Source organism: Myotis nattereri (assembly GCF_964212035.1).
Source record: "Myotis nattereri genome assembly, chromosome: 2".
In the NCBI taxonomy this organism is placed as follows: Eukaryota; Metazoa; Chordata; class Mammalia; order Chiroptera; family Vespertilionidae; genus Myotis; species Myotis nattereri.
Genome location: NC_138076.1, coordinates 24576988 through 24592897, shown reverse-complemented (window position 1 = coordinate 24592897; position 15910 = coordinate 24576988). Strand labels below are relative to the sequence as shown.

Below are 15910 nucleotides of genomic sequence, written 5' to 3'. Positions count from 1 at the left end.
CTTTATATACTTTGGATATTACCCCTTTGTCAGATGTATTATTGCCAAATATATTCTCCCATACAGTTTTAATCTTAATTTTTTCCTTTTGATATTATGAAAATTGGAATTGTTTAATTTCCTTTTAGGATTTTTCATTGCTAATATATAGAAGTGAAGTGCAACTGTTATTTATGTGTTAATTTTGTATCTTAAAACTGAGCTGAAGTTATTAATTCTAACAGGTGTGTGTGTGTGTGTTTGTCTGTGTGTAACTTTAGAGGATGTGGAGAAAAGGGAACCCTTGTGCACTATGGATGAGAATGCAAACTGATGAAGCCATTGTGGAAAAAAGTATGGAGTTTCTTCAAAAAATTTTTAAAAAGGAACTGCTTTTTGACCCAGTGATCTCACTTCTGAAAACATACCTTAAGACACCCGAAACACTGATTCAAAAGACTATATGAACCCCTGTTTTCATTGTATTGGTATTTACAATAGCCAAGATCTGAAAATAGCCTACGTGCACTTCCGTAGATGAGTGGATGAAAAGGCTGTGGTCTGTTCACACAATGGAATATTACTCAGCTCTGATAATATATAATTATCACATTTATGAACACATACTTTTTTACTTATTTTACTCCAATTTAGATGTATATTGTTTCTTTTAGTTGCCCATTGCTCTAACAATCAGGCCTTCTATTACTGTGATGAATAGAAGGATGAAAGCTTATATCCTTGTCTTATTCCTTATATAGAGGAAAAGCTTTCAGTCATTCACCATTAAGTATTATTTCAGCTGTATGGTGGCTTTTTTTAAATAAATGGCCTTCATTATACTAAGTACTTTCCTTCTACTTCCAGTTAGTTGAGTGGTTTTTTTTGTAATTAAAGGGTGTTGAATTTTGTCAAATGTTTTTTTTGCATCAATTAACATGATTATGTGGTGGGTTTTTTTTCTCTTTCATTCTTCTATTTTGGTATATGACTAATTGACTGATTTATTTTTGTATTTTGAACCATCCTGGCATTTCAGAAATAAATCCTACTTGGTATTTATAGTGCTCTTAATATGCTCTATAATTCTGTTTATAAGTATTTTGTTGTCTTTTTAAAAATTCATATTCATGGTGATCATTAATCTATAGATTTCTTGAGGATTTTTATGTTTACATTCATGAGGAATATTCTCAAATTTTTCTTTCTTGAAATGTCTTTGGGTTGTTTTACTATCAAGTCTCATTGAATAATTTATTGAAGTATTTCCTATTCATATTTTTTGGAAGAGTCTGTGATGCACTGTATTAGTTGTTTGAAATTTTTATGGAATTCACTAGTGAAGATATTTGCACTCAGACATTTTTTGTGGAAAATTTTCTGTTAATAATTAAAATTTATCAATGTGGTCGATCTTTTCAAATAAACAAATTGTTTTATTGATTTTCTCTATCATTTGTCTCTTCTCTGTTTTATTATTTCTGCTATAATATTTATTATTTCTTTCCTTCTCTTTGCTTTATGCTTAGATTTTTTTCAGTATCTTAAAATGGAATGCTAGATTATTGATTTTAAATAATTTTTCTTTCCTAATTTAGTTATTTGCAGCTATAAATTTCTAAGCACTGTTTTCAATGGTTCTTATACATTTTTGTATGCCATGCTTTTATTTCCATTCAACTCAAAGTATCTTCAAATTTCCGATAAGTTTTCATTTTTATTTCTTTTATTTAGGTGTGTTTAATTTCCACATTATTGCATTTTTCTTATGTACTATTATTATTGATTTTTAAATTCAATTTTATTATATTCAGAGGACATAATATGTACAATTTCAAGACTTTTTAGTTGTATGTATGGTCTATCTTGAAGAATATCCAAATGCATGGAGAAGAATAGGCATTCTGCTGTTGTTGGATAGATATTTGTTATGTCTAGTTTATTGGTAGTATTGTTCTAATTTTGAATTTTATTGCTGATCTTCTGTTTATTTGTTCTATTCATTATTGAAAAGTTGGCAGACATCAACCATGTACTCTAAGTATGGCACTTTTACAAAAGTTCAAAATAGGTCAGGCCATTTCATTAACTGAAAAGCTGTTGGCGTTGGGCTACCATAGAGGAGATATAAGAATATTTCCAAAGTAAAACGTCACAGTTCCCTTTATCCTATAAACTGTTTTACCCAGGATTCCACAAGAGAAACAAAATCTGAAAAAATTAAATTATTTTTTCTATATGTATAACTGCAATCCAACTACCTATCAAAATTAAGGAATTAGCTTATGTAATTCTGAGGATAAAATGTTTGTTTGTTTTATGAGAGATACTGGAGAGCTGAAACAAAGCAGATGGAAAGTGCAAAGATGATGTCCACTATCCTCCATCCCCTCAGAGAACATCAGTAAATCCCTAAATGTATGCCAAACCAAATGCCTTTACCTCAGACCAAAGCTCCAGGTACAGCCAAGAGGCACTAGACCTGTGTAAAAGCTCCCCTCTGGAAAATACTGGTACTTTGGAGCAGGGCAGAGTGCACCCGTCCTCTGAGGTTTCTAAAGGATTACAGTAAGCCTTTAGATGTGTGTTTCAGTATATATGTAGCATGGTTCTCCTAATTATTTTTAAAAGATTCTTTTATTTTATATTCTTAACTTTAACTTTTTTGCCTTTGAGAAGCCCTGTTTTAAGTCTAAATGTGTCTTTCTCTTTTAAGAGTGATATATTTACTAAAACTCCTAGCCCTGCTACCAGAGCACAGAAAGTGCATAAGAATCTGCACTGGTTTATAGAAGTTATCTCTTTATATTTTAATCCCCTGCTTTTTACATTTTTAGAATCAGGAATAAGCCTTGAAAGGAGACTAAACTATATGTTAATGCCCCTTGAGACTCTAGTTTTGTCACTATAGTTATGAAACGTCTCCAACTTTGTCATATTTTGTGTCCACCAGCAATTGCCAGCTTCTCTTGCTTAGCTGACACTTTTGACTTCTCACCCAGGCCAGGTTTGCAAATGACCTCTGGACAAAATCAACTGCTTATTTTCTGTTCACTGCTGCTGTTAGGAGTGCCAGCAGATATCCTACTGTGTCTACTGGGGCTTCTCTTTTGGTGTGTCATAATGGAGTGGTTAAATCTTTCTATCAAGGAGTTTTGACTTCATCTTAGAATAGAACTGATGATGGAGGGTTATGTTAAGTAAACTGCCCTTTAAGTAGGTTGTATCTTAAGAGAATTAAATACATTCTGTCTATGGATTGGATAGCAAATGTGAAAATGAATCAATTGTGACTCCAATACTTTTTGGTCTGAAGTACTTATGATAAAAACCAAAGATATAAATTGACTGGCTTGACTTGAAAAGATATTTATGCAAACACAAATTATTGACTAATAAGGTATTCTTTAAATTTCTTACAGACATGTGTTTCTAAACTTACTAAAAATTTAAAAATAAACTGAATGCAATGTTTATATCTAAGGTATTTGGATAGTAAGAATATTTTAACTTCTAAATATTTCATTGAAGTGGTTTTGTGTGATCTTAAACCTAGTTTTTATTTTCAATTTATAGTATCACATTATTTTGTGCAATATATATTGTAAACTATTTTAAAATTCCAAATTCATTTGGTAATTATTTTAAGATTAATATAAGTTCAATGTGACTAACCATACTTTTCTTTTTCAGCTTTAGGTGCAGCTCCTCCAGAGTGTTTTAAATACCTTAATTCTATGACTGATAGATCTGGCAGCTGTGGTGCAGATGCTTCAGGATACAAGAAGTGTGATCCTGAGTATGCTTTACAAAACCTAAGAAACTTTATTTTTGCCTTAAATTTGAAAATACCACCACATAAGGTTATGTGTAATAAAAATTTCACCTGGCCACAAAGACTTCATTTAATCAAATTAGAATTACTTGAAATACAGAATGTCTGTGCTTCTGTTTCTCATATATCCAAATTACCCTTTGTATCTTCCCATACACTGTTTAATTTACACATAGATTAATTAACTGCCCATTAGTTAGATTGACTGATTATTTTTATTTTTCATTCCATCACTTTAATTTTACAAAGGATGAGCATTCTTATAGTAATGAAACGAAAACAACACATGCATTTTTACTACCCAGGAAGTAGTAAAGCAGTGTTTAAGAACATGTGCTCAAGAACATGTGCTGTACAGCTAGACACCATGGTTTCAAATGCTAACCATACCATTTATCTACTTGAGTGACCTTGGACATATGTTTCACATATATAAAATATAAATATTAATTTCACTAACATCATTGGTCTGATGCCAGTGGGGAGTTTCAGTGGTCTAGGAAAAGCACTTAAAATGGGACTGACATATGGTATGCACACCACAAAGTACATCTCAGTACATTTACAAATTGCTTTTCCATATACTCAAATCCAGAATACACAGAAGTGTGTTTTATAATTGCTAAAGCACATACTGACCAAAGAAAACCTTCTAACTAATATGACTATGTTTTCCTTTAAATCCCTGGTAATTTTTATAGTAGTTGCTACAAAGTACTTCTCTGCTAATTGCCATATCTAGGTCATTTTGATACTGGTATCCAGTGATTTATTTGCATCCTGACTATGTCACATTTTAATTTTTTATATGCCTAGCACTTTTTTATTTTATAATGAATACTAAGAATAATATACAATGGAAATTTTGTGTTCTTTTTATGCATTTCAGAAGGCTAATGAATTTTGATATGGAAGGGATTGAACATAGTTGGACTCATAAATAGCATCTCTCTATGAGCAGCAGCTGAAAATAGTGTTCTTTATCTTTAAGATACACTTTAATAATTCCCTATAGTGTTCATTGTACATGCTTAGTTTAGTAGTCAGAAAGGGTTTAGGGTGAAGTTCATATGCACATCTTAGTGCTCAGTCCCTTTTAATTTTCAGTCGCCAAATTGATATTAGGCTCATATTCTAATTCTGCCTTTTGATTTTTCAAGCTAAGGATATTTAAAATGTTCTCATGGATTATTTTTATTTTTATTTTTATTTTGAATGAACAAGTCAACATTTTTTATTAAATTTACCAAGTTGTACAACCATCACATAATCCAGTTTTAAAACATTTCATCACCCCGGTATAATACCCATTTACAGTTAATTCTCATTACCACCTCCACAAATGGCTTTTTAAAACATTTAATAAATTAATTACTTTTTTTGCTATCAAAAATTAGAAACTTTTAATGTAGAAATTCTGGGGGGAATCTGAGAAGTACAAAGAAGAGAATAAAATTACTTCTAAATCCATAATCCAATGAGAACAATTATTAATAATTGGGTGAATACTTTTCTAATCTTTTTTCCATGCGCATATTTTTTCAAGAAAAACTGTATCATACTGGACAAAACATCTTACAATCTAATTTTTCATGAAAATGTTCCCATGGTATTGAATCTTGTTCCACATCAATTTCTTTGGTTGCCTTTTCTTCCATTGTGCTATTCTCCTACAGTTTCTATATTCAGTCCCTTTCGGTGGACATTTGGATTGTTTCCAATTTTATACCATTTTATTTTATTTTTTTATTTTTCTTTCTTATTTATTTATATATTTTCAATATATTTTTTATTGATTAAAATATTACATATGTGTCCTTATCCCCCCATTACCCCCTACCCCCCTCCCCGCTCATGCCCTCACCCCCCCATTGTTCGTGTCCATTGGTTAGGCCTATATGCTTGCATATAAGTCCTTTGGTTGATCTTTGCCCCTTACCCCCACCCTCCCCTACCTTCCCTCCAAGACCCGACAGTCCAATCAATGCCTCTCCGTCTCTGGATCAGTCCTTGTTCATCAGTTTATGTTGTTCATTATATTCCACAAATGAGTGAGATCATGTGGTATTTATCTGCTCTCCAGTTCCATCCATGCTGTGGCAAATGGTAAGAGTTCCTTTTTCTTCTTCCTCTTCTTAAAGAATACCTTTCAGCATTTCATATAATGCTGGTTTGGTGGTGATGAACTCCTTTAGCTTTTTCTTATCTGTGAAGCTCTTTATCTGACCTTCTATTCTGAATGATAACTTTGCTGGAAAAAGTAATCTTGGTTGTAGGTTCTTGCTATTCATCACTTTGAATATTTCTTGCCACTCTCTTCTGGCCTGCATGGTTTCTGTTGAGAAATCAGCTGACAGTCGTATGGGTATTCCCTTGTAGGTAACTGACTGTCTTTCTCTTGCTGCTTTTAAGATTCTCTCTTTGTCTTTTGCTCTTGGCACTTTAATTATGATGTGTCTTGGTGTGGTCCTCTTTGGATTCCTTTTGTTTGGGGTTCTCTGAGCTTCCTGGACTTGGAAGTCTATTTCTTTGACCAGGTAGGGGAAGTTTTCTGTCATTATTTCTTCAAATAGGTTTTCAATATCTTGCCCTCTCTCTTCTTCTGGTACCCCATAATTCTGATGTTGGTAAGCTTGAAGTTGTCCCAGAGGCTCCTTACATTATCTTCATATTTTTGGAATCTTTTTTCTTTTTTCTTTTTCAGTTGGGTATTTTTTGTTTCTTTGTATTTCAAATCTTTGACTTGATTCTTGGGATCCTCTTGTCTGCTGTTGGATCTCTGTATATTATTCTTTATTTCAGTCAGTGTATGCTTAATTTCTAGTTGGTCTTTTTCATATCCTCCAGGGTCTCACTAAATTTATCGGTGGTTTCCATAAAATTCTTGAAAAACCTTATAAACATGGTTTTGAACTCTATATTCAGTCATTTGCTTTCCTCCATTTCTGTCATTTGTGACCTGTTTCTTTGTCTCCGCATTTTGGCTGCTTCCCTGTGTTGATAGAGTGGCCCTGCACGCCAGGTGTCCTGTAGGGCCCAGTGGCTCAGCCTCCCCAGTTACCTGAGGTGGACACTCTTGGTGCACCCCCTTGTGGGCTTTGTGCACAGTCTTGTTGTAGTTGTGCCTTGATTGTTGTAGGATCACTGAGAGGAATTGACCTCCAGGCCAATTGGCAGTGAGAATCAGCTGTGTCTGCAGTGGGAGAACTTCTGTGCTGAAGACACCCTTCTGGGGCAAGACTTGCTTCAGTGGGGCTTTGGTGCTCACTGAGTCTGCCCCCTGAGTGTGTCCTTTATGGATCTGAGGAGTTGTAATCCAGATGGTCCCCCTCTGACCACTGGGTACAGTGGCTCTTGGATCTAAGGAGGTGCTAATTTAGCCTCTGCCTGAGGTTACCCGGCAGGAGCTACGAAGAGAACTGCAGATTTCCCTTCCTTTTTTGGAGTTTGGAGGTGCCCTGATGAGGCCCAGCTCTGAAGCAATGCAAGCTGCTGTGGGGCCTTGGGCCTTCTCTTGGAAGTTCTGGATTTGTCTGGCCCAGCTGCAATTTGTTAGGTAATTTTCAGGTTGCAAAGGGCCGGGGCATTCATATGCAAAAGCCTCTGCTGCAGCCTGGGTGGGGCAGGGTCTCAGGGAATCAAAGGGCGGAGCAAGCAGCTATGGCGGATTCTCAGCCCTGCCCTAAGGGGCCGTGCGTCTCAGTGTCCCGATAATTGCTGCAAGCACCTCTTAGGGAAAGCTGCCCTCAAGTTCAGAGTTCTGCCTGCTGCCAGACAGTCCAGTTTCTCCCCGTATGAGTCCTGGGTCCCCAGAGACTTCCTGGAACTTGAATTCAGAGCAGTCTGGAGCTTGTGACTCCCTCCTGATTAAAAAAGACAGCCGCGTCCTCAGGTGCCAGCCTCTTATCGTGCGCGCGAGCCTCCTTACCTCTGCACTTTACTTCCTCAGCTCCTCTGGCTCTCAGTGTGCTTTTCTTTCCTTCTAGTTGTAGAATTTCCACTCAGCCAGCCTGCCTGTAGTTCTGGATGATGTCCGTTTTGTCTTTTCGTTGTATTTTTGAAGTTGTTGTGGGAGGTAGCAATTTCCCGGTGTTTACCTATGCCACTATCTTGTGTTTTTTTTCTCATAGATTATTTTTAAAGCCACAGTCCAAAATGCCTCATATGGAATTTCTAGTCTTATGGCTCAATTATCATTCAATTCTTCCCTCTCTGTTTACATTTCAAAGCTTTCAGTGTGTGTGTGTGTGTTAGATTAGAATTCTACTCTAACTCCAACCAACTTTAACCTACTTCTTAACTGTATAAATGATTCTTAAGTCAAGTTCTGTGTTAATACCTTCCAGCTAAAAACCACAAGGAACCCACCTGCAATTGAACAAGTTTGGTTTCTTACAGCTTCTAGTCAGTGGGATTTTACACTATGGGAAACTGTGAAACATCTTAGCTCCAGGGTTTTAGAGACTAATTATAGGACTTGAGCTTGTGTTAAAGTGATTTTCAGTAGGGTTTCAGGAAGTGGATCATTGCTCTGAATTGGATGTTTTCAGGAAGTGAAAGTAATTCTGTGATCGGATATATTAATAAATCATATGTGAAGAAGGAAAACTAGAGAGTGAAGCTAAAGCTGTACTCTATATATTTAAAAGGCTAAGCGACCATCTGACCGTCTAACTGGAGCTAGGATGTGCAATGACCACCAGGGGGCATACGCTCAACACTGGAGCTGCTGAGCTGCGGTGACTTGGCAGCAGTGGTTCTTGGGTGATACACCTGAAACCAGAGAGGAGGGAGCCAGATTCCAGGGTGTGTCACCTGAGAACCACCCTCTCGCAATCTGGGACCCCCTTGGGAAATGTTGGAGAGCTGGTTTTGGCCCGATCCCCGCAGGCCAGGCTGAGGTACCTCACTGGTGTACAGAACCATGCACTGGGCCTCTAGTTGGTAATAAAACAACAGTAACTCATATTGGCTGGATGAGAGGGATGTTTGGTAATTTTGTTGCTTGGACAATGTTTATTTCTTGTCTTCCTATGTTCAGAGATGATTTATGCTGTGGACTTTTTTTTTTTCTTGATCTGCATAGTCACTGAATGGCTTTACCTAAAGTTGATATTCTTATACTGGCCTGTATTTAACAGGTAAATACCATGGTCTAGCAATGAGGGCAACTTAGCTTGTATCAACTTCAAGGCCTTGCTGTAATATCAGACCTTCAATGAATGCCAGGGGCTAGTTTTCTCTCTTAAATTTTCCTCTTTTGCAAAAAAGGCAAAAAATCAGAAATAGAAAATTGATCCTCCCACCCCTAAAATTGTTCTAACATATCTATATTTTCAATATTGCTAAGATTTTATGCTGAGTAGAAGGTTATTTAGAGAATATGGTATGTAGTTGGGCTGGGATTAGTCTATCTAGTGCAGGAGAATTTGTTGACTCCTCTGAAGTAGCAATGGATGTGTGGTTGACTTATGACCTCAAACAGAATTCATGGACCAAATAAAAATGTTATGGTATAACATGTGCCACAAACAGATATGGACAATAATCCATTAGACATGATTTTTAGTATATCCATTTTGTTAAAATAGTGCATATACTTTAAATAATGGACATAGCAATAGCCCCACAGTATATAATTTGTTTACTTTGTTTATTAATGTCACTTTGACCCTTGAACTCTTACTTTTGAAAGTACTCAATTAAAAGGTAAATAGATGTTAAATTTAGCTTAGCAAATATTTAGGAGTTTAGATAAATATTTAGGAATTTAGATAAAAATTATTTAGGAGTTTAAATGTAAACAGTTTATTCTTGTTTTTCATTATATAAAACTAGTGGCCCAATGAACGGATTTGTGCACATTGAAAGGAAATTATTTAGAAGATGGCTGGTGGGGAGGGACTGGGTGAGACGGGCCAGACAGGCCCTGGAGCCAACCTCCCATAGTCCCTCCCTGGCTGGCTGCACCTGGGGCAGCGCCGGGGCTCAAAGGGCATCTGCAGTCACCACTGCTCAGCAGTAAAGCAGATTTGGGTGACAGTGTTCCAGCAACAACAAAAGCCAAGGCCAAAGGTGGAATTACCTTTTTTTAATTTAAATTTTTTATTGTTGAAAATATTACATATATCTCCTTTTTCCCCATTGACCTCTCCCTGGCCACTCCCACCTCCCAGCACATACCCTCACCACCTAACTGACTGTGTCCATTGGTTATGCTTATATGCATGCATACAAGTCCTTTGGTTGATCTCTTAAGCCCCGACTCCCCTTCCCTCCCCTGCCTTCCCTCTGAGGTTTGACAGTCTGTTTGGTGCTTCTCCATCTCTGGATCCATTTTTGTTCATCAGTTTATGTTGTTCATTATATTCCACAAATGAGTGAGATCATGTGATATTATCTTTCTCTGACTGGCTTATTTCACTTAGTATAATTCTCTTCGTGTCCGTCCATGCTGTTGCAAATGGTAAGAGTTCTTTCTTTTATATAGCAGTGTAGAATTCCATTGTGTAGATGTACCACAATTTTCTAAACCACTCATCTGCTGATGGGCCCTTAGGCTGTTTCCAAATCTTAGTTATTATGAATTGTGCTGCTATGAACATAGGGGTGCATATATTATTTGTGATTGGTGTTTCTGATTTCTTGGGTTATATTTCTAGAAGTGGGATTACTGGGTCAAATGGGATTACTATTTTTAATTTTTTGAGGAAATGCCATACTGTTTTCCACAGAGGCTGCACCAGTCTGCATTCCCACCAACAATGCATGAGGGTTTCCCTTTTTCCACATTCTTGCCAACACTTGTCATTTGTTGATTTGTTGATGATAGCCATTCTGACAGGTGTGAGATGGTACCTCATTGTCATTTTAATTTGCATCTCTGGGATCATTAGTGACTCTGAGATTGTTTTTATATGTCTCTTGGCCTTCTGTATGTCCTCTTTCGAAAAGTGTCTATTTAGTTCTTTTTCCCATTTTTTTTTTGATTGTGTATTTTCCTTTTGTTAAGTTATATGAGTCCCCTATTAATTTTGGAGATTATTAATGTTTTTTCTCATTTTCTGGTTACTTTCATAATTTTTGTGCTTCACAGTGCTATCATTATGATGTATTTTAGTGGTTATATGTTAATATTTATTAAGTAAAATATTTCAAAGTCTTTACCCATAATGGTGAGAAGTAGGTATTATGTTTAAAAAATGAAAAGGATAAACTTCGTTAATTTTTTAGTATAGAATAAACTGGAAATTGATTATGTCTAAGAAAAAAGTAAAAGAATCATTACAAAAATATCAGGTTATCTAGGAAGTAGCTCATCATTACTAAAATGTTCCATTATTATCAATGTAGATAAGACACTCATTTTTTTGTGTTTCACAATTAATTGCATATAATTTTTTTCAAAACTTCAGTGTTTTATTTAAATCTTTTTGCTTTAGAAATGATATTCTAATATTTATTTGTATTTAAAACTAATGATTTTCATTTATTTGTAAATTATAGTGATGTGATGTGTGGAAAATTAATATGTAAACATGAAGGTGAAAATATACTTGAAAGTAACAGCGCCATTATTATTTATACTAATGTAAATGGAAATATCTGTGTCGCATTGGAATATAAATATGATCATGCTGACAGCGAAAAGATGTGGGTAAAAGATGGAACTGTTTGTGGTAAAAATAAGGTATGTATGCTTTTAGTCTCAAATGACTTTCTAATTTATACTCTATTTTTAAATGCATGATTAGTATTTTCCTCATAATTTAAGTACACATTCAATTTCATAAAAAATAGAAAAATTTTAAATGAGAAAAAACTAAATATATATATATATATATATATATATATATAATCTGTTTTCATGCATATATGATATCACCATGAATATTTTATTACCTTTTTTCTTAATTTTTTTTACATTCACTGATCTGAGAATCATATCGTTCATTCACTGTATTTATTTTGTTAAATTATAATACACAGAATATTTCTAATGTTATGACCTATCTTATGATATAATTACTTTAAAATAGCTGTTAAATAATATGTTACCACTTAAGTGATAACAATAATCCTATATAGTAAAGAGGGAATATGCTAATTGACCATCACACCCTCACAAAATGGCGGTGCCCAGTCCCCTCAGCCCCTCCGGGGGCTTTGGCTCGTCCTGTACCCCCCACTGACTGAGGCTCATGCAAGCAGGGCCTGCTGAAGTGTAGGCAAGCCTAGGATGGCATCTGCCCAGCCTCCCAGGGCCAGCCCAAGACTCAGGTAACCAGGGCTGGCCAAGGCTTGTGCTGTTGGCAGTGGCAGCAGCAGAGGTATGATGCGGGTGTCGCCTTCCCCTGATTTCCAGGTTGCCTCCCACCCCTGAGGGTTCCTGGACTGTGAGAGGGGGCAGGCCAGGCTGAGGGCCCCCCCTCCAGTGCATGAATTTTTATGCACCAGGCCTCTAGTCTATAATAATCTATAATAAGAAAAGCACAATAGGTTAATTAGACGAAATGTTCTTCTGGATGTCCTTCTGGATAACCTTCCGGAAGAAGCCAGGGCTGTAAGGAAAGACTGGGTTCCTGGTGCCTGCCGGCGGCCTGAGAGAAGCTGGTGTCAGCAGCCGGGGGACTAAAGGCCTACTCTTGCAAAAATTTTGTGCATCAGGCCTCTAGTATAGAATGAATAGAGTAAAGCAAAAATTAATAGAAGGCACATATACGATGAGTAACTACTCTTTCTATTTTTATGAACATTCTATCCAATCTCTCTCTCTCTCTCTCTCTCTCTCTCTCTCTGAGAATGTAATAGAATCTACAGACATTGTATATACACTAGTAGCCCGGTATATGAAATTCATGCACATTAAAAAGGAATTAATTGCCCTAACCGGTTTGGCTCAGTGGATAGAGTGTCGGCCTGCGGACTCAAGGGTCCCAGGTTTGATTCTGGTCAAGGTCATGTACCTTGGTTGCAGGCACATCCCAGTGGGGAGTGTGCAGGAGGCAGCTGATCAATGTTTCTCTCTCATTGATGTTTCTCACTCTCTATCCCTCTCCCTTCCTCTCTGTAAAAAATCAATAAAATATATTTTTTTAAAAAGGTAATTAATTAGCAGAGATATTTTAATATTGTTATTTGCCCTTTCTCTATAATAGAAGTGTGAGAGATGAAAGGAAATTAGTAAAATGTATATGAAAATAATATATAAATGTATTAATAAATAAACAGTAACAGAAGGATATAACAGCAACAGAGGCATGATATGAAAACAACAAGAACATGATATGAAAACTACAACAACATGATATGAAAACAACAGTGATGCAAACAATGACTGATGAAGTGATTAAACTTATTCTAATATCTCCCTGTACACCACATTGATTGAAAACACTTTCAGAGTGCTTGACTAATTTCCCTTGTGATGAAGTACTTAGAACTTTAACTGTAACATCACATGCTCTTCAAACTCGAGAGAAAGCAACATATAACTGACCATGTGCAAAAACGGGTTCAGGTAAGGATATGTCTAATTGTCTAGAGCAGTGATGGTGAACTTTTTGAGCTCGGCATGTCAGCATTTTGAAAAACCCTAACTTAATTCTGGTGCCATGTCACATATAGAATTTTTTTTATATTTGCAACCATAGTAAAACAAAGATTTATATTTTTGATATTTGTTTTATATATTTAAATGCCATTTAACAAAGAAAAATCAACCAAAAAAATGAGTTCGCATGTCACCTCTGACACGTGTGTCATAGGTTCACCATCACTTGTCTAGCGTTTGTCCTTGTGATTTATAAATAGTCATCACAAATGCTGGCATCATGGGAAACTGTCGTTTAATCAATTTAAATGGGAGGCCAGTGTCAGATGGGGACAAATCAATTCTAGGAATCAGAACAGCCTCTCCCTCTGAAGATCCTGTTAATACTTCAGCTTTGATAACGTTAGGTTGTAATCTTTTGATAATAAATCTGGTACCATTACAAAGACCCCATTTATTATTGATATTTCTCAATAGCATGATGATTGCACCCACTTTCCATTTTAATTTATGACATGGCATTCCTGAAGGAGTAATACTATTAAGAAATTTGATGAGAAAATTTTCCTTGTCAGCATCATCTGTGGAATCAATGGAATCATCACTCAAATATGTATGAAAATCTCCATCGAATATATCCAAAATTTCTTCATTTAATTTTTGAACATGCTCATTTTTTGGACAAAGAATTGTACATTTAGATATATGTTTAATATTATCTATAACAGTGGTTCTCAACCTTGGCTGCACGTTAGAATCACCTGGGAATCTCTTTAAAATCCTGATTCCTGGGCCTCATCCTCCAGAAATGGCTTCTGTGTTATGGGGTGGGGCCACAACACTAGTAACAAAGAAACAGAATTTAAACTTCATTGTGGGGAGACGCTACAGTGTTTTGGACAGGTTCAAGCCTTGGACTGACTAATTGCCAAGTGCAAGTCCCAGCTTGGAGGGCAGGGCCCTCCCAGCACAATTATAGCCAACAGCTGTAGTTGTAAGCTTGAACCTATGGTCTGAACACGTGGCCCCACGTGCCTGAGTGATGTAGGCTTGATAGAGTTCAGGTGCATGTAGTTGAGTAGGATTGAAGCCCAGGGGAATGTTGTAAACATCTTGGTCACACCCTTACTTTGCCTAGTAGCATCTGCTATAAAATAAAGGCATGGCTGTGAGCATGGTTGCTGTCTCTCAGAGAAGCAGCGTCTCACTGAGAACCGGCTTTCATTCTCTTGTCTGTCTTTTCTAAGCCTTTCAGCCGCTCCCACTCAGGTTCAACCTGGCCATGCTGGCGTGCGGCACACTTTAGAAAGATCTGCCTCCATGCTCTGAGGGCAGGGTTCCTGCCTCAAACCCCTCCCTTACAGGAAACAGCTTGGGGGTGGGCGCAGCCATTGCCAAGACAACCTGAAGGACTGACTTCCTTCCGCTTGGTCGCAGCGGTTCTTCTGGACATGATGAACACCACCCATGGTTTTAATATAAGTAGATTCTTTTAGGACATCAATATATAACATACTTATGTAGCTATACTAACTGCATGTTTTTTACAAGAACATCCCATTCTATTATCTAATTTTATTATCCACTAGAGATCCAGGGCATGAAATTCATGCATGGGAAGGGGGAGCAGCCTATACCATCTTCAATTCAGGACCCCTGGGGACCCTGGATATTGGGCCTAAACCAGCAGTCGGACATCCGTCTCACAATCCTGGATGCTGGCTCCTAATCACTCACCTGCCTGCCTTCCTGGTCACCCCTAAATGCCCCCCTGCCTCCCTGATTGCTCCTCACTATCTCTGCATGCCAGCCTGGTAGCTCTTAGCTCCCCCCACCCCCTGCTAGCCTGATCTCTTCTTACTGTACCCCTGCCATCCTGGTCACCCTCAACTGCCCAACTCTGCTGGCCTGTTTGCCCCCAACTGCCCACCCCCACCAGCCTAGTTGCCCCTCACTGTTCCCACCCTGCTGGCCTGGTTGACCCCAACTGCCTTCCCCTGCCGGCCTGGTTGCCCCATGCAGCCTGCTGTCCAGTTGTTTGGTCGTCCCTCACTAACCCCCCTGCCAGCCTTGTCATAGGCAGCCATCTAGTGAGGATGTGAGGGTTAATTTGCATACTACCTCTTTATTATATAAGATTGTACAGATGTATATGTATCAGAATTTCTGTCTTCCTACATTTTTGCTCTGTGAAATATATGTCACTAAGGTATATATATATACATAAGTACACAACAAAGCTGGTTTAAATTATTCTTAAATCTAAATTTTAAGTTACAAATTTTCTCTCATCTAATAAGAAGTATAATGCATTAAATTACTTGATGAAGAATATAGGGAAAGGCAAAACATAATTGATTTGGGAGCAGAATAGTTATTTTGGAAATGATGAGTGAAAATTTACGTTTTGGTTGTAACCAGGAATAAATGAAATCTTAAAATTTTTCACATTTTAATTGTAAATCATTATGAATGTATACATGTGTATAATATATTCTTTTCACCTGATCTTGTGGAAATACTAGAAGCCCAGTGCACAAATT

At 36.9% G+C, this 15910-nt stretch overlaps 1 protein-coding gene across 1 annotated transcript in view; it reads left to right on the top strand.

Moving 5' to 3' along the window:
- Nucleotides 1–15910, top strand: part of LOC308512651 (disintegrin and metalloproteinase domain-containing protein 2-like) — a gene marked incomplete at both ends in the record, with an annotated part of 83012 nt that overhangs the window by 48751 nt on the left and 18351 nt on the right. Inside the window, 2 exon segments of the mRNA XM_081082251.1 lie at nt 3673–3778; nt 11321–11504. Of these exon segments, the coding sequence (XP_080938377.1) occupies nt 3673–3778; nt 11321–11504 (290 nt within the window).